We start from the raw sequence: 23484 nt of genomic DNA, 5'->3' as shown, positions 1-23484 counted from the left end.
GTTTGGCTCGTGGGCTCTCTCTCTTCTGCCCTTTGAGGTTTCTCTGGCTGTTTCTTCCTTCCTCTGCCGCCATGAGTGGCAGGGTCGGCACTCCACTCCTGGCAGCACGCGAGGAGTTGAGCGTCGACTCTGATCTGCGTTTTTCCCGCTGCTCCTATTTTTATCTCGTGTTCCTCCCCCTTTGCCCCCGTATTTTTTCTTCACCTTCCCCTTCCTCTACCCTCATAGGTGTAACAGTCAACACTTAACTCCCGGCAGCATGCGAGGGGTTCAGTGTCGATTCTTGTCTGTTTTTTAACCCTTTCCCTCCTTTCCGTGTTCCTTTTAGTATAGTATGTAGAATTATGTAACTTAATAAATTTGGGATTTTCTTCTTTTCTTTTCTTCGTTTTTTCCTTTTTCTTCTAGTAAGCCCATTGTTAGCGGTAGGCATATATCGTGACGGAGTTGATAAGGGAGGTTTATCTGTCCAAAATAATCTCATCGGAGTCCCCCTAATTCTCTAACAGAGCTCAGAGAGACAGGCACTCGGAGCAAGTGCTCTAAGTAAGTGCTCGAAGTTTAAATGTTAAACCTTATTGCCTTCTACCTAACCCTTAGCCCCATTCCACGGTGTCACCCAATAGCCAAAGCTCCCACGGTCACGATGAACATTCATAGCAGCATGGCGCAGTGGAAGCGCGCCGGGCTCATAACCCGGAGGTCGCACGATCGAAACGTGCTGCTGCTAACACAAAACTTTTTTTTCTACTTTCCCGGTCTGGGGGAAGTACTGGCGGACATGATATAAAAGCAAATGGTGTCTGTGAGGAGCGCTTTTTTGTTGTAAATGCATATGTATTATTATATATACAGCTGAAACATGAAAACTCTTCCGTTTATACGTACAGACCATGGGATTCCGTTGTTACTTTCCTCTGCAGACCCAGCCTCTATAGACGGACTTAACACTCTACTAACTCTCACGAAGAAATTTCTTCGCTGATCCCACCTCTACAGGTTGGTGGGCTCCATTTTGCCTTTTGGCCAAAGACACTCGAGCTCGCCCGGTGTGTCCTACATCAACAACACCCCCACCCTCTCCTCCCACGCCCTAATCTCCGCCACCACCTCCTCCATACTCTGCGCAACCTCCCGCCACTTCCTCTCCCACTCCGCCACCTCCATATCCAGGCTCGTCACGGGAACACCAGTTAGCAACTTCCAGACACTGGGATCGGGAACGGGCGCTGAGAAGGTGTCTGCGAGTGTTTTCAGGGTGTCATAAGTCTTCCAGAGCTGGTGGATGTGTGTGGTGAGCATGGTGAGCTGCGCTTGGTGCGGGTGTGGGGAGTTCATGGTGGTATGAGAGGATGGGGTATAGAGGGCGGGGGTGGGGAGAAGGGTGGGTATGTTGGCGGAGGGGTTGTTTTCAAACCCGGTGATGGTAGGTTCTGGAATATGATTTCAAGCTCTCGCGGAAAGGGAGTATAATATTTCATCTTCGTCAAGCTCCTATGATTAATTAACTGCGAAAATCTCTGTTATATTCTATACAACCACCGACCACACCGACGCCGCTGCTAGGGACATGATTTCTACACCAATCATGATATATCACTCGATCGTTCTATTCTAGGTTTTCCCTTTCATTGCTCTCGCCCTTGCCCGGCCTTGCTCCTATCTTACCGCATTAAGTCTGCTAATAGTATATTCTAAAGCCCTATATGCATCCCCATGTCGCATGCTATATTTTTTTTTTTTTTTCATAACCCGCCCATATTACCGTCTGATACCCCTGCAGAACCAGATAGTCATTTAACATCTATCACCGCGCACCTATTTGGTCTCAGAGACTCTTGTTCCTGATGAACATGGACGCTAGTGCCGCACACACGGCGAACGTGATGCCGAGTACGAACGCCTGCTCATATTAGCCACCGCAGGCAGAAGTGAGGGGGAGGGAACTTACGGCATGCACAGCATGCTCATACGAGTTGACGACAATGTCCTTTGTTTCCTGGGGCAGCTCGTTGATAAACTTGAGTGACTGCCTGACCCTCCTCACGATCTATTCAGAGTCAGTACACACTTCTCCACTTTCACCAATTCTAGGAAAGAAGGAAAGAGAACGACAAACCTCATCCGCATCAGTGCCATTAAGCCTCTCACTGAGCTCTCTCCTCAAGCTCCCCTGAACCAGCATACTGCCAACACTCACACCCGTCACTGTCCCCAGCGCCCTAAACAAATACGTGACCGCCGTGGCCACCGCCTGCTCCTCCGCCCCCGCCGCTGAAATAACAGCAATCAACGTACTCGTCACGCCAACGCCATTCCCGAAACCGGTCGCCATCAACCCCAAACTAACCCACAGCGTGCTCCTTCCCAGCAATCCTGTCAACAGCAGGATCGGCAAGAATCCACACGTAAACACGCAGTACGCGCCAACGGTGAGGTGGTAGAACTTGCCCGTGGTCTGCATCACGACTCCGCCAAACAGCGAGCCGGTCACGCCGCCGATGATGGCGGGGACGATGCGCAGACCAGACTCGGCGGCGGAGAGACCGGCGACGGCTTGGTAGTAGAGTGTGATGTAGAAGAGCGTGCCCATGTAGCCGCCGAACGCAAAGAACACGGACACGGAGCTGGCGAGGATTGTACGCTCCTTGACAATGTGTCCTGGTGCGAAGGGCTCGGCAGCGATGTATCCCTCAACATACACAAACAGCAAAAACGCCAGCAGCGCGAACGTCAGTGTTCCGATAACGATGTTATCGTTCAGCATCACGTTCCCGGCCCTGTCAAGGCCGACGAGCAGTGAGAACACCGCAGACACCAGGATCGCCGCACCCAAGAAGTCAACGCGCTTGATCTGCTTTCGGAAGCCCTCCGCCACGGCCGGCGGTGGGAGGTGCAGGAATAGGGATACCACGAGGATGGCGATCCAGGTGAGCGGCACCTGAGCGAGGAAGGACCATCGCCAGCCGATGCTGTCGGCAAAGAGGCCACCGATGGGGGCGCCGACGGCCGCGCCGGTGGCGAAGACGATGTTGATGAGGCCTTGGAAGGTGCCGCGGGCGCGGAGGGAGACAATGTCGCTGAGGAGGATGGAGGCTACGGTTGTCATGCCGCCGCCACCGATCCCGGCGAATGCCTAGAGGGGTGTGAGCATGGTGTGTGGAGATTGTGTTAGGAGGAGAGATAATACCCTTGCGACGATCAGCTCGTTCATGTTCCGGGCGAGGCCGCAGCCTAAGCAGCCGAGGCCGAAAATGAGGTATGAGGAGAGTAGGGCCTGCTTGCGGCCAAAGATGTCGCTCAGCTTGCCATAGAGCGGCTGGAAGCTCGTCAGCGTGAGGAGATATCTACATAGCACCCCCGTGTTAGAAAAAAGAGACCATGCAAGTCAAATAACGGGCCGGAAGAGAACATACGAAGTCGCAATCCATGAGGTTCTGTTGAGCTCCTTCATCTCCGTGCCAATAATGCCGTAGGACGACACAATGATCGTGTTGTCCATTGCCGCAAGGAAAACCTGTGATCACCATGCACCTTATCAACACAAGCCTTCCGGGAAATGAGACCGGAGAATGGGGAAGTTGGACTACACATACACCGATACTAATTGCGGGCAGGATGACACTCAGCTTCACGCCGGGGATCCGTGGCTTGTCCAGGTCGAGGCCTGCGGGCACCTCGGGGTCTTTAGCGGTGGCATCGTCGGCGAGGAGGGGGGTGGTTTCGGTGGTGGGAGGAGACATGATTGCTCTCTCAACCTTAGGTAGTGGAGGATAGGAGAGTAGCTGTGATGTTGGAGTCGCGTCGTCGTGGGGGACTCGAGGTTATAAAGTATGCATGGATGAGAAAGAAGGATCGAGCGGAATAGGTCAGCCCCAGTTTCAGGCTCTCAGCCCCCCCAGAGCGGCAACTAATCAGTGATATTGTGATAACGCAATCGATAGCTGTCCGTGATAGGCCTCTTTTGTGTACCGGGATTAGTAGTTAATTGTTCTTTGATACGAGTCTTCAATATTACTCATGTTGAAGCTGTCGAACATGCAGGGTCCTCAAAACCAACTGTAATACTAGCGCAGGAAACAGATCTTGGCCAGTGCTGTGATTGGTTTGTCCCAACCGGCAATAAATGGCTTGCCGATCATAACCTTGCCGGTAATCATCGCATGGCCTGTCCAGTCTACCATTATTATTTTAAAGTGAATATTTATTGCTTATGGCTGGTAGTTGTTGGATTTCTTATCGAGATAGTGGTGTAGCACAGGCGTAAGCCCAAACACGCTGCCAGTGACGTTTTGAACTACTGCCTGAGGCGGTAGTCGACAATAAACTTCTCTTTCTCGAAGTTCGGATTCGTTCACCTGAAGCCCGGACTTATCCCGAAAATATTTCTCAGGCTATTTTGCCCTATTGCTCGGATGATTGGAGGATGGAAGGAAGGATGATTAGTATGTAGTACATGTAGAGCTTAAATTTCAGGCCTCGAAACTAACACATGTAGAGAATCAGAATTATAGCTCGTACGCTTCAGAGCCCGAATTCGAGCATTCGCTACTCTGATAGGATAATCTAGTTATTGCATGAAAGTTAAATGAGACTATGTATTTCGAATTCTCATAAGCATACTATTCTAGTTAAATGTAATTTCATCTCCAAACTCATGGGCAATTTAAACTCCATTCTGAGAACATGAGTTGTATTTGGCCGGCCCATTTTGTGGATCCAGAAAGCTCAATTAAGGTCAAATTCGGCCTGCGGGTTTGGGATCTGAGGAACGTATGCACAGAATAAAGTCGGGACTACTGTTCTTGGGTCAGAGGTCTGCACAGGGCCTGCAATGGGTATACCCGGGTAGGAAAAGGGCGTCGACCCGGCCCACCCAACCCGCCAGATCCGCGGACCCGACCCAACCCAACCCGTTCAATATTACCCGGGTAAAAGGTACCTTTTGACGGGTACACATTCTGGTGCTGAGCAAGAAATAATAGTATAATTTAAGTACCTGATCTGGAAGTTTCGAGGGCCTCCCTTCTCCAAGGGCCAAGTTCTAACAAAAAGATCATTGAAACACAGTTTTCACCCCTGTAAACACATTCCGAATTGTTTCAAATTCCTATTCTCAGAAGAATAATGTCCCATTTATAAGAAATAGTTGAATTCTCTACCCATGATATAACCCAATTACCCGGGTAAAAAATGACCTTATACCCAACCCACCTGGCAACAAAATACTCTCTACCCAACCCAACCCACCCATTCTCTGCCCGGGTATATATACCCAGGTTACCCACTACCCATTGCGGGGCCTGGGTCTGTATTTTCTGCGTTCCCCAGATCACGATGATAATTAAATAATGACTACTTGAAGCAATGTCTGGAGTTTTACCGCTGTACACAAATGATATGCAGTGTCCAGCCTGGTATGGTAGGTATACCAGGCTGGACCACTGCATACGCCAAGCCCAGTGGTCCAGAGTGGTACATATAAATATATTTATGTATCTAGACAAAAAAAACCAACTTCTTTGCTATTCTTGCCCTGGATCTCGAGTGGAGATATCATGGCAATGGTCTGGTAACTTGTGGTGCTAAGCCGGTAGGCCCGGTGCATCACCGGATATCACTCGCAGAGCCGAACACCGCTACTGGTGTCAGCCAGCACGTCCTGGGCCGGGATACATTCAGGCAGCATGGCTTAGTCGGAGGTTATTTCGTTACTCGCTTTAATTTATAGCCTGCTGGCCTGGCTATCTGGCTACGGCGATTACAAGTATCTACATGTAGTGTCATGGGCGCTACTACCTCCCGAGTGCAGATGAGTGCATGTGGACAGCTATAGCTATTTCCGCTCGACGGCACTGCAGCGTCAAACCTATGCTACGTTAATGAGTAAGGTTGTGTTCAATGATCATGAATAGTGTACCGAGACGCTTGGTTCCTACTGCACATGGCATAAAAGGACCAAACGAAACTGAAATTTCGAAAGACATAGTGAGATTACATGACAGCTGGCATGTAGGTGAAGCTCAGATTGTGAGCCCAAGTACTGGCCGGGATGCATGATGAAGCTTAAATGTTCAACGGCAAACTTTAAAGTGCAGCCCGGTGACCACACATAGCCCTAGCACCATACAACACTAGCTCCTTCCACTTCCTGCCCAGAAGCACCCAAAGCACGAAGAACATTCATAGCAGCATGGCGCAGTGGAAGCGCGCCGGGCTCATAACCCGGAGGTCGCACGATCGAAACGTGCTGCTGCTAGCACAAATAATTTTTTCTTTACCTACTTCTATTTCGAAATGGAAACGTAAAGAGCGAACCGGACGAAACCAGCTAGCAATATTTTTTGTGACTATATTAATGTTGGGGAAGTCAAAGTGGTCTCTGTCTCGAGACATCCAGACTTGGTCCTGTCTCGCCGTTTCTTGCCCTCCACACTCCACGGTGTGGTACATACCCCTCCCGCTGGAAGGGCATATGTAAGTAGGGGGGCTGGGGATGAGTCTACATGTCAAGTACATTAGTACACACCGTACCCAAGCCAGTTGTGGATATTAAATCTACATTTACCATCTCACCCAGCAGGCAGTCCTCCAAGCTTTGTTAGTATAGTGGTCTATGCACCTAGTTAGGAAACTTATGACGACAGCAGGTAACTGGGTTTGATTCCCTAGCGAAGCCAACTTCAAACCTTTTTTTTTTTTTTAACCTAGTCTGAGTGATGTTTTTTAGTAGACAGAAAAGTATTAAAAAACCTGTTGTCTTACGTACAGAAGTCTACCTGCTCTTCTATCAGCATCTTCCTCACCTTTGCTTCCACCACAGCCACCAAAATCGCGGGTGGAGCTTTCCCGGGTTGCTGCTAGATATGCCGAGTGATATTTCATGACTCATTCCTCAACCCAACCCAACCCAACCCAAACCGATCCACTCTCACCCCGTGAGCACTCGTCGACCGCAACCATATGTAAAGAGGATTGATATAGCCAACTCGATTGGTTTTTCTTTTACGGTGAACGCACATGACATTGTAGTGTTCTGTAGCAGTACGTCATGGTCGGACAGAAGTATATGTGCAGTCTACGTACGGTCTACGGTCTATAGTTTACGCACACAACCAGTAGTTCGGTACCCGGGAGATATGATATATTGACAAGCCCCTATTATGTTTAGCACCACTAGAGCGCTTTGGGGGGTTATACACCCATATCACCACCATTGGCATCCCGCAACATCTTCCATGTCCGCTAGGCACAGATACCACCTCCTACCTACGCTGATTACACTAGCAGCCGTCTCGGCTTATCGGCCAGAAATGATAGATAACCTTGCAGCTACAAGGCCATGACCGAGAAGACGCTGCTAGCTACGCCCGTATCGAGTGTAAATAACAAGCTTACTCTGCTACTACTCCATGGGGTGGGTGGTGGCTAGGTATGCATATGGGCCGGAACTGTAGCGATTTTAAGAGATAGCTGTGGTAGTATGGACGACGGAGTCATTGCATTTGTAGACTTTGCTACTATGGAGAATGTAGTAGCGCGGTATACGCACAGAAAAGCAGTATCGGATCTCCTCCGGGACGAGAGCACAACGAAAAAGAAGCGAGAATCTAGGAGTGCAGAAGCTCCGGAGGCAAGAAAAACGAACGCCGCATCATCACCCCACAAAGCCAACTGTCCTTCAAAACGCCGTCCTCCCAACCCAAGGAAGCCCCGAACGAACCTACGATCCCGCCACTCCCACCCCCGCGCCCGCCGCCCCTCCAAACTCCACGACCCTCTTCAACAGCGCCATCCTACCGCCGTCAGTCCCATCACCCCCCCCCAACCACCCACACACAGAGAAACAAGAGCACTCACCTCTCCTGATACAGCGCCTCCAACTCCTCCATACTCCCCCCCTTCGCCTTCCCCGCCGGCGCCTCCGTCCCCTCCACCGTGAGCATCAACCCGCCGCCCCCCGTCTCGCCCGCCCACTGCGGCGCCGCCGCAACCTTCACGCCCAGCACCTGCCAGTCGCGGCTCAAGCTCTTTGCGGTGACGGCCGCGTCGGTGACGTCCACGATGACCACACGGTCGCGGTCGTGGTCACGGCCGTGGTCGCGGTCGAGGGGGTCGATGTCGTCGTCGGCAAAGATGTAGTGCACGACGGGGTGCTTGTGGGAGGTTGTGTGCGGGTTGCTGATGAGCGTGAAGAAGGGGGAGAAGGGGGGTGGAGGTGGGGGCGGGGGGTAGTGCGTTTGGGGGGTGGGGGTGGGGGTGGGCGTGGAGTGGGGGGAGGGGGGGGCGTAGGGGGGGTTTTGGTGCGGGGAGGCCATTGTTGTTGTTGTTGTTGTTGTGGTGGTGGAGGGAAGAAGAAGGTAAGGCGAGGAAGAGGTGAGTTGAGGTAAGGTAGCGCATCACGTGAGATAAGAGCACGCGAGTGACAGGGGCAGCTTATGCAGCTCTGCTTCCATTATTATTATCGCGACATCGCGACGTGCGAGTGAGAGCCTGTGTATGTGTGTGGCTCCCGAGTCTAAACTTACAGACAATCAATTGCAAGCAGGTATCAATTTCAAAAGCACAACGCCAGAAACAGAAAAGCCCAAATCCTCCCCCCCCCCCCCCCCCCCCACAGTTCCATTCCCCAGTCCCTAACCAGCTAACCCAACCTAACCCCCAGCAACCTCAAACTTCTGCCGACACATGGGACACAAGCCCCTCGAGCTCTCGGTCGAGATCCAGTCGTTGACGCAATGCTGTCACCGGCCATTAGCACTCCCATCTCCCCGCGGTTTCCCCAACTAGAGTAGAGCATCCAGATCCAAGTGTAGTGTAGGTGTAGATGCATACATACCAGATGAAACGAATGCCCACACTTTCCGACCACTACCTCGTCGCACTCCCATCAGCACCTCTCCCACGAAAAGTCCACCACCACACCTCTACCCAGCCACCACCACCACCACCACCACCACGAAAGCACACAAGAGGGAACACTCACACAACGGACAATCATCCCCCGGAAACCTACAGTTCGGACACGTGCCGTCAAACTGGACGCGACAGATGCCACACACGTCGTCCTCGGGCACGTCCCAGCGCCACGATGCGACGGCGTTCCACGTCTTGATCCTGACCTTCATCTTTTTTTTTTTTTTTTTAGTTGGTGGTTTGGCTGGGGAGACGCGTTGAGGTTTTTTTATTTTTGGTTGGTGAGGCTGTGGGTTTGGGTTGGATGGGACGGGTGCGTGGGTGCGTGGAGGGATTTGATGGGTGAGGCGTTGCGGGGGTGGAGGGACTCAGTGGGGCTTGGCGGGTGGGGCGGAGGCGCAGATGTGTGGGTGGAGGGGATGAAGAAAGTACGACACCAGAGACACAACTGTTTACATCACATCGCAGCTACAGACATCACCACCAGACGTCATCGATCGAGGATTTGCAATTGCGACTGAGGACGTTTCCTGACTGACCGGCAGCTCGAGCAGAGTACACACAGGTGTGTGCTCAATCCGCATTGATATCCTCAGTCAACACCGCCCCACTAACCAACCCAACCCCCACAGCACCAATGCCCCTCACCACCCGCCTCACCACCCGGCTCCTCTCCACCACCACCACCACAATGTCGCGCCCCTTCAGCACCTACACCATCCCCCCGCGCGCCCTCGCCAGCGCCCTCACCGCCAACCCCCCGCCCTCCTCCCGCACCCCGCGCACCATCCCCCTCTGCGCATCCTGGTTCCTCCCCACCTCGCCGCACACCGGCCCCGCCGTCTTCGCGTCCGCCCGCATCCCCAGCGCGCGCTTCTTCGACCTCGACGCCATCAAGCACCCGTCCTCACCGTACCCACACATGCTGCCCACGCCCCCGGTGTTCAGCGCCGCCATGGGCAAGCTCGGCATCACGAAGGAGGACACGCTCGTGGTCTACGACTCGGCCGAGCTCGGCATCTTTAGTGCGCCGCGCGCGGCGTGGACGCTGAAGGTGTTTGGGCATGAGAGGGTGCATGTGCTGGACAGCTTCAAGGCGTGGGTGCAGGCGGGGCTGCCGGTGGAGGGCGGGGAGGTAAAGGAGGTGGAGGAGACGGTGTATGGCGATGTTGTGATGGAGGAGAGCTTGGTGGCGGGCTTTGAGGATGTGAAGGAGTGGGCGCTGCAGGGGGACCGCGGGAGGGTGCAGGTTGTGGATGCGAGGCCAAACGGGAGGTTTAGGGGCGTGGATCCGGAGCCGAGGCCAGGTGGGTTGCTCTTGTCTTGTCCACTCACGCTCCTGCTTCCGGGAACTATACATGCTAGCTACAGGGGCTGATGCAGAATAGGGCTGTCCTCCGGCCATGTCCCCGGCTCCATCTCGGTGCCGTTCAGTAAGCTCGTCGATCCCGCGACGGGGAATCTCCTGGCCGCGGCGGAGCTCCGAAAAGTGCTGGTGGGCGCGGGCGTGAGTGAGGATGAGGGCGTGGAGAAGGTGCTGATGTGTGGGACGGGGGTGACGGCCGTGGTTGTGGACACGGCGTTGGAGATGGCGGGCATTGGCGGGAAGAGGAGGGTGTATGATGGCAGTTGGACGTGAGTACCTAGCTCTTTCTCCTTCTTTTTTGTGTTTCGGCGGGGGAGGAGGGCTTGAGAGGGTGGCCTTGTCGGGTGGGAACGGGTGTTGTGGCTTCGAGGGTTCTCTACTATGGATTCCTACTACTCATGCTCGTGCTCGTGGGTAGGAGTAAGAGTAAGAGTAACATCAATGGCAGAGAACCCTCAAAGTGAGAATGACCCCGGGCCAACCCGGGAAGGCACCGGTTTGGAAGTGCTCCGGGGATGAGTATTTCGTTAGGCAGGAATGGAGCAGTGCCGTGCAAATTGGCACGAGGGTTTTCCCCCATATCTCCACACTGTACTCATTACCTGACTACATCTACCCTTACTCCCGGGGCCTTCCTTACATCCCATTCCTCCTCTTCCAGGCAGGCAGCGGTTGAGACAGTCAGCTTGCTTGCTGCCTATCCTATCCTACCCTACCATACCCTATGGTTTTATACTCATACCCCACCCCCCACTGCCGGTGCCCAATGCCTTGTACCTGTACCCTATCCGCACGCACGCAATATACCCTATCCTATCCTCCCCGATCTCAGTCTCAGATCTAGTCGCGGATGAGTACCATCTCTCTATCTATACTACATGTATGCTGTGTCTCCATCGCAGCGCCCATACAGCTGAGTCACAGCCCATCACGCGGTACACGTGCCGAGGCTGACATTCGCGAATCTACAGGGAGTGGGCCCAGCGCGTCACTGAGGACTCAGGACTGATTGTAAAGTCCGAGAAGTAGGTGGGTAGGTAGGCTGCATCATTGAGTGAGTTTGGTGAGTTTGGGGGTTGGATGTGTTGTACGTAGATACCTGGCTGGCTGGCTAGATGGATGGATGTTCGCGGGGTGCCTGAACTACAAACGTTATGTTCTGCAGGCGCAGTTAAGCTACAGATATTGCATTCTTGGCCGTTGTTTACATGCTCTCGATAATATCGCGATGGACACAGTAGTATACAGACCCTGTAGATTACATACGTACAGACGTTGGGCTCTATCCATAGGCACACGAAAAGTGGGGAGCTATCAAGTAGATATTAATAGCCCCGACGCATATGACGATGAGGCACTGTTTCTCTCGGGTCTGGCCGTCTATCTGCAGTAAGAACTTTGGTGCCGCTGTTCTATGTATACAAGGCGTCCAAACACATTGCAACGCGGCAGCTAGAGTGAGCACGCAGAGTGGAGAAGGTTAGAGTTTGTTTGTTGGGCGAGCGACTCGCGAGGATTTGCATCGCCGCCTGCGTAGAACGAACCGTGGGAGGTTCCACGCAGCCAAGCATGGGAGGTATGGCGGGAGGGATGGTGGGCCCGGTAGGTGGAAGGAAGGGGAGGATGCGGCTACATGAGCTAAGCCCCAGAATTACCTCACCACGGGCTACTGCTACACGAGCCAACCCAATCAATCCATCGCGTCCATCACACCTCACACAACACCACCACACAACACCACCACACAACACCTCACTCACTCACACACACCTCCATGATCCACACCGAACCTCCTCTTCCCTCCTCCTCACTCCCTCCTAGCCAACCGCCACTGCACTCACTCATCACTAACTCACTCACTCACTCACCCATACACCCCCCCCCACCCTCCATCCCCTCTATTCCCCCCTCCCCCACCTGTGACTCTTAAGTGCAACCTCTACATCTCCCCATAGAGCTCGTAGAGTAGTCTGGATACTTAACCACCCGCACCCACCCACGCAGCATCACCACCAGCACCACCACCACCAGCAGTACAATCACATAGCAATTCCGGTTCGACATACGATGCTCCAGAATGGACACTCAAGGAAACATAGCACTCTCTCGCCCGACACAGCCCCAGTCGCCGAATGCCTCCTCACCACCACCACTGGTTTGTCCCCCCTCCCCTCCCCCCTTCTCCCTACATACTACGGATATATACTCCTGAAAGCTCCCCCCACGCCCACCCACCCACCCACCTGTGTCACACAACCAGGGTTAGTTGGGGGTTTGGATGGGCATAACGCTTTCTGTGTAACCACCGCTGACCTCACCCCAGTATGAACGCCTCGCCGTAGCCCGCCTCCAATACACCGTCAACGAGCTCCAGACCAAGGTCGACTTCGACCGCCGGCTCGCGCCGCCCGTGCGCAAAGTGTACCACTGCGTGACGGACGACTCCGCGCTCGTGCAGAGCATTGGCGACTTCAAGCGCTGGACCGGCGAGGGGATCATCAGCATGCTTGTGCCGCTCTGCAGTACGTCCTCCCCCGCGCTCCCGCCCCGCCCCCCCTGGTAGTAGTAGTGAGTGGTGCTGATGAAACGAGCGGAAAAACAGCACTCGACGCACTCGACGACCTGAAGAAGGGCACCGACATGGTCAATGTCAACTCGCGCGAGTCCGTCCGCTACTTTGACCGCTGCCAGTCGGGCGCGGGGCGCAAGCCCGTCCGCGGCGTGCGCGTGCAGGCGCCGACAGAAGTGTTTGCGAAGTGGGAGGAGTGCGCGCAGTTTATCGACCCTGAGGCCGTCGTGCCGGCCATGCCACCCCCGAGCCCGCCGCGGAACAACGGGTACTACAACCAGGGGAACGGCTACTATGCCAACAGCAACGGAAACAGCAACGGAAACGGGGGCGGGAACGGGGGGAACAAGAACCGCAGGGGATCCCGCGCCGCCGCCGCCCCCGAGTCGAATGTCGAGGCGGCTCCGGTCGTCCCGACGCCGCCAAAGTGGGTACAGCCGATCCTGAACTGCGCGCTGTACAAGCTGCACCAGCCGGGGAAGGAGCAGCGTGCGCGGTCGTCGGAGACGGAAGAGACCGTGCTGGTGACTCACAACGAGACTGTGGCTGCGTGGGCGAAGGTGTTTAGTATCAAGGCTGTTGACAGCGACGAGCTCGCGGATCTGCTTGACCGCGAGGGATGGGAGTTTGCCGAGAAGACCCGCGTCTACAATGCGAACCTCAAGACCGGTAGTAACAGCAATGGGCGAAATAGCGGTGGTGGACGTGGGGGCAGGAACGGCGGGGGCCGTGGAGGGCACAGACGTGATAGCACGGGGGGCGATAACGTCCCGAGTTACTCCCCCGGCGGCGGTAGTGGTCGAGGTGGTGGTGACGGATTCGTGCTCAGGGGCGCACCGCGGGGCGTCGCGAGAGGGCGCGGAAAGCTGTGGGAGCCGTAGTTTTCCGGGCGTGGTCGTTTCAGAGAAACGCATATTACACTCACAACTCACACATCACATCTGGACCGAATACACACCGAGCCGGCGGCCTTTTGGTATTGAAAAAAACAAAGTTGCCGGATTTAGACACGAAAGACAGAACTACAGGCTGTTTACAACCCTCCTCTCCTCCCCTCCCTTCCTCACCTCTCACCCCCTTTCAGTATGATGCGCGCCTCTGGGAGGTTTATAGTTTCCGCAGCAGCAGCGTTGGTTGCGGACGAGAATTGGCGAGCCATCCACAGAAAGGACTCGGGGCTCTCCCCGTGTCACCGTCTCTCACTCTACGCTACGCTACTCTACCGCCTGCACCTCGCCGCAGATAAACGTTACATGTCACGGGGCGCCGATGAGATGGCCCCCCTTCCGGTCTAGACTGCTTCTTTTTGTTGTTGTTCTTGTTGTTTTTGTGTGTCTTTTTTTTGGACCTGGTTTTTTTTCTTTTACGTTCTTTCGTTCTCTCTTTTTCGATCTGCACTTTCGATATCGGGGATTTATCTCGCAAAACAAAAGCCTAGAAAAAATTATTCCTTTCGTTTCGTTTTGTTTTCCATGTCGTGTCTTTCTCTTGTCTGAGTAGGTAGTTCTTTTTTCGTTTCCGCTCGCTGTCCTGTCCTGTCAAAGTATGGGTGGAATATCAACGCATCCCTCTCTCTGCGCCGTCCGAGGGTTGCCTACATGTTCTCGTGTTGGATGTAGTTCTTTATTTATTTACTGGCTGGCTGCGGTTGCTTGTTGGGTGGGGTATGAGTATGAGTATGAGTAGTCTAGTTAGTTGAGTCGGTACTATGCAATAAAAAATTGAGATATGGATACGAGTTTTGTGCTTTTTGGCGTGGGTTGTGGTTGTGGTTGTGGTTGTGAGTATGGATGACTGGGTTGGGTTGGGTTGGGTTGGGTTGGGTTGGGTTGGGTTGGGCGGTGGGGTGAGTGTGTGGGGGTCATGATGTATCACTCGGTCCACTTTGGCATCGGTCTCGGGGGGGTTGTGGCGAGGATTGAGCAGTGGTGAGTGGGGGGAGATGCATACTCGTCTCTTCCCCAGACAGCCAGGTGAAAAGGAAAAAAAAAGATTATTTGTGTTAGCAGCAGCACGTTTCGATCGTGCGACCTCCGGGTTATGAGCCCGGCGCGCTTCCGCTGCGCCATGCTGCTATGAATGTTCTCTGTGACTTTGGGAGCTTTGGGTGGCATGCGTAGGTGTAGTTGGGCTAGTGCTGTAGGGTGCTACGTGTATATATACGGCTTGGGAAACACTTTAAGGTTTGACGGTTAACATTTAAGCTTCACCATGCATCCTGGCCAGCACCCAGGGCGGGGCGTCAATTCTGCCCTGTCTAGCCGTTTAATTTCGAGGGCAGACGAGCCTGAGCTTCGCACATCATTAAGTCGACCTACATGCTGACCATGACTGTCCCTCTTTTATCCTTTCGTCTATACAGTACATGGTATAGGCACATATATCGGCAGTCCTGTTCCGGATATTTTTAGCCGTATTCGTAGTCGTTTCTATCTGGTCTTAGTTCCAGTTTTTTTCTTTTTTTTTTTTTTCTGTCATTTTATCACCTATTGTTGCGTTGTGTCCAGCAGGAACGAAGCGTCCCGGCCGCAGCCCACAGTTTGATATTGCAGGGCCACAGTTAGTACATGACCCGGCCCTAACGAACCCCAATGGCCAGGCCATTGATAAACCACGAATGATATGAGAGCGGGTAACGAAATAACCATATACCCTAACTCGCGAGCAGGCTTAGGGCATGGCTTAAACGAGTAATAACAAGAGAAAGAGAGAAAGAGAGTTAGCCACCCCTTAGTGAGCCCGTTGCTGTCCGTCGCTAAACACCCCCCCCCGGGGCCCCAAACCTCAGATTAACCAGCAACGAGCTAGAGCTAGATGGGAGGATAGATGCGTCTCCTAACTACGACACCTGCAGGCTGGGTGATTTCGGGAGACAAAGGTTGGCAAAAATATCTATGGAATTCCGCTAGGTGTGGGGGAGTGCGCTATGAGTCATGGGATATCACTCGATGTTGTGCGCGTTCTCCCTGCAATAGACTGACGGCTGACAGAAATTTCTGGGGTAACTGACAGGTGCACATATATGCCGGCCCTCGATATACTACAAGTCTACAACTCGTTGGCAGAATTGACGCCATGAAGAGTACAGGGGGAAAATACTACTTGAGCACTAATGAGTGCGTGAGCTAAAGCATGTATTGAATGGACAACACCGAGACCTGTATGTTCGTGGGCTGTCATCAGGCTTGCTTACCTGTCATTCCCAAAATACAAATTCGTCATATTGAAACGGACAGCTTACGCATTCGTGACGGACCTACTGCAACACCGACACCATCTCAAAGTAATGACGTACTGCTGCATAACACTGCAATGCCATGTACGTTTACTATAAAAGAAAAACCGACAAGCTTACTAGGTTAGTCTTCCTTATATTTGGTTGTGGCAGACGAGCGATCACGGGGGTGAGAGTGGATTGTGCTGGGTTGGGCGGGTTGGATGAGTGGGTCATGAGGGATCACTCGGTCTGTTCAGCAGCGCCTAGTGGTCTACTCCAAATCTCCAAATTTTCAGCTCTAGCGTAAGACATATGCTGGACAACTAGATAGTGGGGTCTTCCGTCAGCTTCAATCCACCAAGGCAGGAGAAAAAAAATATATATGTTGGTAGCAACACGTTTCGATCGTGCGTCCTCCGGGTTATGAGCCCGGCGCGCTTTCGCTGCGCCATGCCGCCATGAGTGTTTTCTGTGCTTTAGGAGTCTTTGGGTGTGCTAGTATTAGGGGTACATGTAGCCACGGATCGGGTCAGGCTATAAAATGAAGAGATCCTAACACGTAAGCTGCCATACGTGCTTCTGAGAGAGCCTATATCTATAATGTGCTATCGCTAATTTTTCGAATATTGGAACGGTCTGATTGGCTTCTGAGTGCAGGGATGTTGATTAGTCAGCACGACACATCAAAGTACTGAGCACTCACGAGAGGAGGAGGATGGGGCCGAAGGCCCCTCATGATTGTAGAGGGAGAATTAAATTTTATTTGATACCCATAATTCAACGTACAACTCGCGGTCGCGAGTTGGCACACCCCTAGTTAGTAAGTACGCATCAGAACTGGAACACTTCAAACTGGCCAGCCCTCAACCCGCATCGAGCCACGAACGAACTCCATACCCCAGCACCACTACACCGTCTAGTATCTGAACCTCATAAACGATCTACTTTACCTCCTCAAATATATCTCGGTAACAAAGCTCTAGTGATGATCTAGCTGGGTAACCGGCAGGTGTGGACTGTCCGGGAGGACGTCTTTCCAAGTAATAGCAGCAGGTACCGCACCTATTCCATCACAGTGCAGCCCTAACTCTCAGAGAAGCGAAGGCCAGGAATGCAAGTCTTGAGAATCTAGTATACGCGGACGCGTTTGGAAGTGCTCGCGGGTTTGGGAAGGTCCCGGGGGTTCGGTCATGGATAATCACTCGGCAATTTCATACCGCAGGGGCAAGCTTGTCAGTACCATAAGACAGCGCGGGATACGGGTATCGTGCATCTATAGGTACTTCCCCCCCCTCTTGACGTGTTGGTGTGTTTGGCGTTTGGCGTTGGTGCCAGTATATTGATATTATGAGTAGTTTGGCTAATAAGGTGTTCGAAGCCGAGCACCCCCCCCCCAAAAAAAAAAAAAAAAAAAAACATCCCCAACCTGCGGAACCGGCTATGGTCGTATAATTAATATATTTCTGCTAACCCTTAATACTCGTGTGCTTGTTAGAGCACGGAATATATACCGGCTGACCAAAAATTGATATGAGTACTGTACCGGGCAATTGCAAAGCGCCACTTGGTTTTGCGTGACACCCGCCCTTAACGACACTCGTCCCGAGAAAGCGACAATTGCCAAAGATGCACCCAAATTGGAAAAGATCTACCATATTGCGAGAAGTATTCTTACTAACTGTGACCGAAAAGAATTTTGTTGGCGACAAACCGCCAAGGATTACTATATATAGAAATTTTTAGAATATTTACTGCCGGTTCTGAGGTGACCGTGACATCTGTTGTCGCTTTGCAATTGCCCGGTACAGTAGTTTTGATAATATAATAAGGTGTTCGAATTCCACGGAGCAATAACCCCTTTAAGACTACTGGCTAATACTGTCCCGGTCAATGAGGTTGGTACAGGTCGATTGAGCCTGACACTTGATATATTCGTACATAGGTTAATGTGACAAGTATTTGGTACAGTGTATCGGGTCTGTTCAGATGTGACATAGGCAGGTTGGTACAAGTTCGTAGTGGGGCAAAAGGTAAAGGCTCGTCTTGATTTCTTTTTCTGTACAGCGGGTAACCACTATCTTCAAGAAGAATTCGATACCCAACACCGGTCAGCTGAGTATCAAGCCTTTTTATACAGTTATGGCCGCTCCTCCACAGTTACCGGCTCCACAGCAAGAACCAGCAGTCCCAATCACGAACCAAGCCGCTGCCATGAATCTACAACTGCCAGCTATCTCTGCCCAAACTGATGAGATCGCGGGAAGCGCCTCTTTCCTCCAGTCAAATCCGGATCCGCCCCTCGAAGCACCTCATACAGAACAGAATTCGGGTTCTGATTCGACGATGCAGAATTCCATTGTCTCTCCGAGTATTGATATAGCGTCGTCTATTGAAATAGTCGGCAGGCCTAAGAAGAAGGATTTGAGAACCTTTTTCTTCCCAATCGCTAGTCAGGCCTTTCATGAGCAAATAGCGATTGCAGCTAGAAATGATAATATCACCCGCGCATCCGGAGAAGAAAGAAAGAAAGAGTTGGAAGCGCAAGCAACTCTGCTTGCCGATGAAAGAAGAAAGGCACAAAATCTTTATCATCAAAAGGCGGTCAGAGATAGGAAAAAGAAATCAGAGATTGAGATGAGTTTGCGCGATGATGTGACAGGTAAGCTTTTGCGGAATGCTTCGACTGACACAATTAGTTCTCTAGTAGAATCATCGAGGCAGGTCAAAAAGCAGATGTTCATCGATGCCTCAAACCCGCCACCAGTTTTGAGCAAACGAGCCAACGGCCTGGATAGTACTGCTGATACAACAGTTGGCAAAAGGCGGAAGTATATGAATTGGTTTAATCCAATTCTTTGGCCAGTTATTCGTTATGTTCGTAATAGCACGTATGATCATCAGTAAAGTGTTTAATCAATGCCCGAACCCCCAAAAGCCTATATCCTAGTTATACCCGATTTAATAGTTCTATCAAACTGGAAAACGCAATATCAGGTATGGCTCCGATGCGGATAAGTTTGAGTTGAGTGGTTTTGCAAACAGGTCATCCGTAATATATAGGTATGAACACTTTGGCTAATAAAGTGTTCGATGTTGTGGTGCAAGTTAAGCGGTGTTTTAACGCTTTCCAATGGTTACGTGGTTGGAATTGGTCAAGTGTATATATTGGTTTCAAGATCCTATAAAGTTAAGCTGCCGAACCCACTTAATCTACTCATCATCACTCTCACATTCCTGCATCCGAATAATTTGAGCGATAGTCTCCAGACCCTTGATAGCAAGACTTCGACTACCAACAGCTTGAAAACGATCGAGGATACTAGGATCGACTATACTTATGGAGATCGGGAGAATATAAATTAACTACTTCTACTTATATGACTCCGGTCCTGTGGAATAGGTTTGGCTACTAGATTACTTGAGTACCTAAGCTCATAAAGTGTTCGTAGTAATATAAGTATATTTACTTAATAGGGCCTTCGAGTAATTGTTAACAATATGAGTATTTCTGCTAATAAGGTGTTCACAGAAATTCAGGTTCCTACACACAACTACATAACCAACTATCAACCACAAACACTATCCTACAACCCCCCTAAACTCCTACCTCCTTCCCACAACCCACGAATACGCCGCCACCCCGCCCATTGCCAACCCCACCCCCAGCACACCCCCCGCCTCCACCCCTCCCGTAACCCACCACCCCATCATCACAATCACACAAGTCTTCACATGCCCCACCACCGTACTCCCCACCGCACCCGCCTCCTTCACCACATAAAACTGCGACAAATTCACCACACTCGCCAATCCCCCGCTCAGCAGCACAAGCCACCACATGCCCACCTCCACCTCCCTTACCACCGGCACATCATCCACAAACGGCGCGCACGCGGCCAGCAACACGCCCGCAACGGGTGCCTGGTTGAGCAGCAGCTGCATGGGCGAGAGGCCCAGCCGGCGGTGGTAGGACCCGATCCAGACTGTGTATAGTGCTGACGCCAGCACGCCGGTGAAGGCGTAGACTGCGCCGGCGGGGGACGTGCGTGTGGGGTGGGTGGTGTGGGTGTCGGAGTATGATGTGAGGGCGACGCCGGCGCACACGGGGATGAGGGTGAGAGCGGCGGGGATGGGGATGGTGGTGTGGTAGAGGGCGAGGTTGAGGAGGGCGACGAGGGGGGTGAGGAGGATGCGGACGGTCTGGTAGAAGGGGATTGAGGAGTGGGCGAGGGAGAGGTTGGGCAGGATGACGTTGAGGCACATTGCGAGTGCGAGAGGGAGGATTGTGGTGAGGGGGGTGCGCGAGGGGGTGAAGAGGGAGAGGGGCGGGCGGGAGAGGAGGAGGAGCGTCAGAGTGGTGAAGAGGAAGTGGAAGGAGGCAAATGAGGTTTGGGAGGCGGCGAAGGAGGGGTGCTGGAAGATGCGCTTGTTGGTGAAGACCTGTTGGCGTTAGCTGGGAGTTTGGTTTGAGTATGGGTAGGGTATTGGGGGTATTAACTATGCCTATGGTTGCTAATGTGTTTATAGTAGCCCAAGCCAGAAACGACTTCTTGCTACTCCTATGGGCTGCACCGTCAAGAAGGGTTTTGATCGCCGCTGACTCGTCTTTGAGTTCCTCGACATTGGTGAGTATACCGGCCTCCTTCTTACTGAGTTCATCGTGATAACTCGAGATGCTAGATCTCTGTGACTCGAGATCCATCGACATGGTAAATTATAAAAATTATTAAGTATTAAGTGTGAGTATATTCTTGTGTGTCCAGAAAATAAAAAAAAGTGGGTATCTTGATTCCTTATGTACACTCCCAATAAAGACTGTAGGTATGGACACTTTGCTTCCATTGTTCTATCCGAGCCATTATGCGTGAAAGAATGCGCCGAACACTGGTAGGACAGCACCGGAGCACCGGGAAATATCTCGCAAGCCACCAAACCGCTAGCGCGCGTGATGGCTACCGGAGCACAAAGGTACCACCGCATCCACCACACACAGATAAGAGTTGAGATGAACTATGTAGTCTGCCGCTTGTCTGTATCGCCGAGAGAGAAAGGCAGGTGCAGTCCGCCGGTCCCACATCTATACCGACTCTCTGCTATAGAACTGGCAGGGAGTGGAGGTTGTCGAAGAGAGAGCGTTGGGTGCTGCAGGGTCCCACTCGCCGTTGAAGCTTAGCAGTGGATCCCTGCCCGTTTTGTGTGTCCGGCCCGGGGGACCGCCGATCTCGCACGGCTAGCGAGAGACAGGGCAGGGGTCAGCACTAGGGAAACCTTATTTGGCTGCTCGGTAGGAAGATTCTCAAGAGGGGGAGCTGCGTGTGCGACGGTGCGACGGTGAGAGGTGGGGAATGTGGGGAAAGGGGGAGGTGGTCTGATGATGGTGAGTAATTGATTACATTTAGTTGTGGTGGGATGGGAGGAGAGGGGAGGGGAGAGGAGAGATGAAGGGAGAGGGGAGGGGAGAGGAGAGATGAAGGGGGAGGGGAGAGGAGAGATGAAGGGGGAGTGGGAGAGGAGTGGGAGGGGAGTGGGAGGGGAGTGGCAGTGGGTAATCTGGGGGTGGGTAATCTGGGGGTGGATCCGAGTGGTGGTTGTGATTTAAGCGTCATGTGCAGTCACTCGTGTACATTTCTTTCCCGCCAATACTGCTACTACATGTATGTAGCACTCTACATCTACGATGGCAGAGGCTACGTGTATCATCCATCATCATCACTCGGCGCCCACAACGGAAACCCCAATCCCATCCATACTTTCTCACCCGCACGCGCACACTCCCATGCAAAAAAAAGACTCCAATTTTTTCTGTACAAAAAAACCCCACCCCCGATACCCATCCACCTACCCACCGACATGAAAAACACATATCTACTCAGCAGCGGCGGCGGCAGCCTTCTCGGCCTTCTCGGCGTCCATCTTCTCCTTAATCCAGTTGTTGAGGCCGTGGCGGTTTCTGTCGCTACGTTAGTGATCATGATACTGCGCGTTTACTCTATAGCAGTGTGGTACGGGGAAACGAACCTGGCGATCTCGATGGCGTAGAACTGCGGGGGTGTGTTAGTATGTGATTTTTCGGGGGGAGTAAAGGGGGGAGGGGTACGTACCTGCATTCTGGGGACTAGGTTTCAAGTATCGTGGGTTAGCACCACCGCGCCCGCTGCGCCTTCAGCGCTCCCGGGCTAGAAACTCAACTCACCAAAGATCGTGGTATCCTTCTCATACTCGGCCTTCGCATCGGTCCTCAACAGCGTGCCAAAGTTATAATCATCGACCTACCACCCACACACTTCAATCAGCCCCCCTTCCCCCTCCCCTTCCCCTTCCCTCCCCCTCTCCCGCCCCGAAACCCCCCCCCCCCCCCCCCAAAACCCTAAACCCCCTAAACCTAAAAACCTAAATATCCAAAGAGCACTAACCGTCTTCTCATACTTCATCATAAAGCTCCTCCACTTCTCCTTTCCCTCCTTACTCTTCATCTCGTCCTCGTCGAGCGCCTTGCTCGCATCAAAGTCCGGGAACACCTCCATCAGGTGCGCATAGATGTCGTCGTCGAAGCGCGTCAGGCGCAGGTTCGACCCCTCGCGCGTCTCGAGGATGCTCCAGTAGGTCTGCGCGTGCATTACCGCTGTGGGGTGTTAGCTGCGCCGCGGGGGGAGGCCGGGGAGGGGGAGGGAAGGAGGGGGGGTGGGGTGCCTTTGACGGCAAACTGCTTTTCAATCTGCAGCGACGGCGGCGTTAGTAGGTGCTGAGAAGGGAGAAGGGGGGAGGGAGGGGGGAGAGACGCACGTCTTCAAGGTTCTCGGCCTCTTCGGCCTTGAATGTTTTGGGGGGTGGGGCGACGGACATTGCTGTAGTCTGTATCTAGGTCTGTTTGTCGGTGAGTTGCTGGGTTGGGTGAGTTGGTGGGGTGGTGAGGCAGTTGGGCGGGGGGGTGCAATTATTTATGTTATTTTTTTGGTCTTTTTTGGATTTTTATTTTTCTGTGAGAAGCGATCTTTGGTTTTGGTTTTGGTGGGGTGACTATGACCCCTCCATCTTATCTTATCTGGCTTGGCGGTATGTGCGGTCATGAGTTGTCACTCGCGTACTTGTGGCAGGTGTAATGGTTTGGGGCGCTAGAGATTTGTTTTGGGGACTTTTGCGACGTGGGATAGTCTCGCTGGGTCGAGTTTGGCTTCACCATGGCTCTACAGGTACATGTAGGTATGATACACACACAATCGATACTTCAGAAGTGTAGTGGTTTGAATCATTACTTTTGTATAAATCAGGGTCAGTTGGACGTACAATCAAGCCCACCCAACCTGCATTCTCAATATTTCAACAAGCGCGCACAAACATAGCACCTCCCGAAACTCCATGATAAACCCGCATAGTCTAGGTATAATAAATACATAACAAAAAAAAAAAAACGCTGCC

At 52.5% G+C, this 23484-nt stretch overlaps 10 protein-coding genes across 10 annotated transcripts; 4 read left to right on the top strand and 6 right to left on the bottom strand.

Annotated features, from left to right (window-relative positions):
- Nucleotides 1–1056: 1056 nt before the first annotated feature.
- Nucleotides 1057–1338, bottom strand: H6S33_011833 (uncharacterized protein; the record flags this gene model as incomplete). Its single annotated transcript, XM_044843178.1, has 1 exon — nt 1057–1338. The coding sequence occupies one exon, from the start codon at nt 1336–1338 to the stop codon at nt 1057–1059; it is 282 nt and encodes a 93-aa protein (XP_044695501.1).
- A 490-nt stretch (nt 1339–1828) lies between these two features.
- On the bottom strand, nt 1829–3743 carry H6S33_011832 (uncharacterized protein; the record flags this gene model as incomplete). The annotated part of the gene is made up of 6 exons (XM_044843177.1): nt 1829–1903; nt 1952–2050; nt 2120–3136; nt 3191–3347; nt 3417–3517; nt 3597–3743. 6 exons carry the CDS (start codon nt 3741–3743, stop codon nt 1829–1831), a joined length of 1596 nt encoding a protein of 531 aa, XP_044695500.1.
- Nucleotides 3744–7723: 3980 nt separating this feature from the next.
- On the bottom strand, nt 7724–8318 carry H6S33_011831 (uncharacterized protein; the record flags this gene model as incomplete). The annotated part of the gene is made up of 2 exons (XM_044843176.1): nt 7724–7796; nt 7861–8318. 2 exons carry the CDS (start codon nt 8316–8318, stop codon nt 7724–7726), a joined length of 531 nt encoding a protein of 176 aa, XP_044695499.1.
- Nucleotides 8319–8670: 352 nt separating this feature from the next.
- Nucleotides 8671–9128, bottom strand: H6S33_011830 (uncharacterized protein; the record flags this gene model as incomplete). Its single annotated transcript, XM_044843175.1, has 2 exons — nt 8671–8741; nt 9017–9128. 2 exons carry the CDS (start codon nt 9126–9128, stop codon nt 8671–8673), a joined length of 183 nt encoding a protein of 60 aa, XP_044695498.1.
- Nucleotides 9129–9553: 425 nt separating this feature from the next.
- On the top strand, nt 9554–11311 carry H6S33_011829 (uncharacterized protein; the record flags this gene model as incomplete). The annotated part of the gene is made up of 3 exons (XM_044843173.1): nt 9554–10223; nt 10305–10551; nt 11254–11311. 3 exons carry the CDS (start codon nt 9554–9556, stop codon nt 11309–11311), a joined length of 975 nt encoding a protein of 324 aa, XP_044695497.1.
- A 1048-nt stretch (nt 11312–12359) lies between these two features.
- On the top strand, nt 12360–13732 carry H6S33_011828 (uncharacterized protein; the record flags this gene model as incomplete). Its single annotated transcript, XM_044843172.1, has 3 exons — nt 12360–12437; nt 12606–12804; nt 12885–13732. 3 exons carry the CDS (start codon nt 12360–12362, stop codon nt 13730–13732), a joined length of 1125 nt encoding a protein of 374 aa, XP_044695496.1.
- Nucleotides 13733–13936: 204 nt separating this feature from the next.
- H6S33_011827 (uncharacterized protein) lies at nt 13937–14146 on the top strand (the record flags this gene model as incomplete). Its single annotated transcript, XM_044843171.1, has 1 exon — nt 13937–14146. The coding sequence occupies one exon, from the start codon at nt 13937–13939 to the stop codon at nt 14144–14146; it is 210 nt and encodes a 69-aa protein (XP_044695495.1).
- Nucleotides 14147–18207: 4061 nt separating this feature from the next.
- Nucleotides 18208–18972, top strand: H6S33_011826 (uncharacterized protein; the record flags this gene model as incomplete). Its single annotated transcript, XM_044843170.1, has 2 exons — nt 18208–18727; nt 18773–18972. 2 exons carry the CDS (start codon nt 18208–18210, stop codon nt 18970–18972), a joined length of 720 nt encoding a protein of 239 aa, XP_044695494.1.
- A 699-nt stretch (nt 18973–19671) lies between these two features.
- Nucleotides 19672–20776, bottom strand: H6S33_011825 (uncharacterized protein; the record flags this gene model as incomplete). Its single annotated transcript, XM_044843169.1, has 2 exons — nt 19672–20508; nt 20567–20776. The coding sequence occupies 2 exons, from the start codon at nt 20774–20776 to the stop codon at nt 19672–19674; spliced, it is 1047 nt and encodes a 348-aa protein (XP_044695493.1).
- A 1157-nt stretch (nt 20777–21933) lies between these two features.
- Nucleotides 21934–22911, bottom strand: H6S33_011824 (uncharacterized protein; the record flags this gene model as incomplete). Its single annotated transcript, XM_044843168.1, has 7 exons — nt 21934–22018; nt 22087–22109; nt 22170–22183; nt 22262–22337; nt 22482–22690; nt 22759–22783; nt 22852–22911. 7 exons carry the CDS (start codon nt 22909–22911, stop codon nt 21934–21936), a joined length of 492 nt encoding a protein of 163 aa, XP_044695492.1.
- Nucleotides 22912–23484: the final 573 nt, after the last annotated feature.

The sequence above is a fragment of the Morchella sextelata genome, assembly GCF_020137385.1.
Source record: "Morchella sextelata strain SCLS chromosome Unknown scls_7, whole genome shotgun sequence".
In the NCBI taxonomy this organism is placed as follows: domain Eukaryota; kingdom Fungi; phylum Ascomycota; class Pezizomycetes; order Pezizales; family Morchellaceae; genus Morchella; species Morchella sextelata.
The sequence above is the reverse complement of the archived record's forward strand: the minus strand, read 5'-3'. Positions and strand labels throughout refer to the sequence as shown.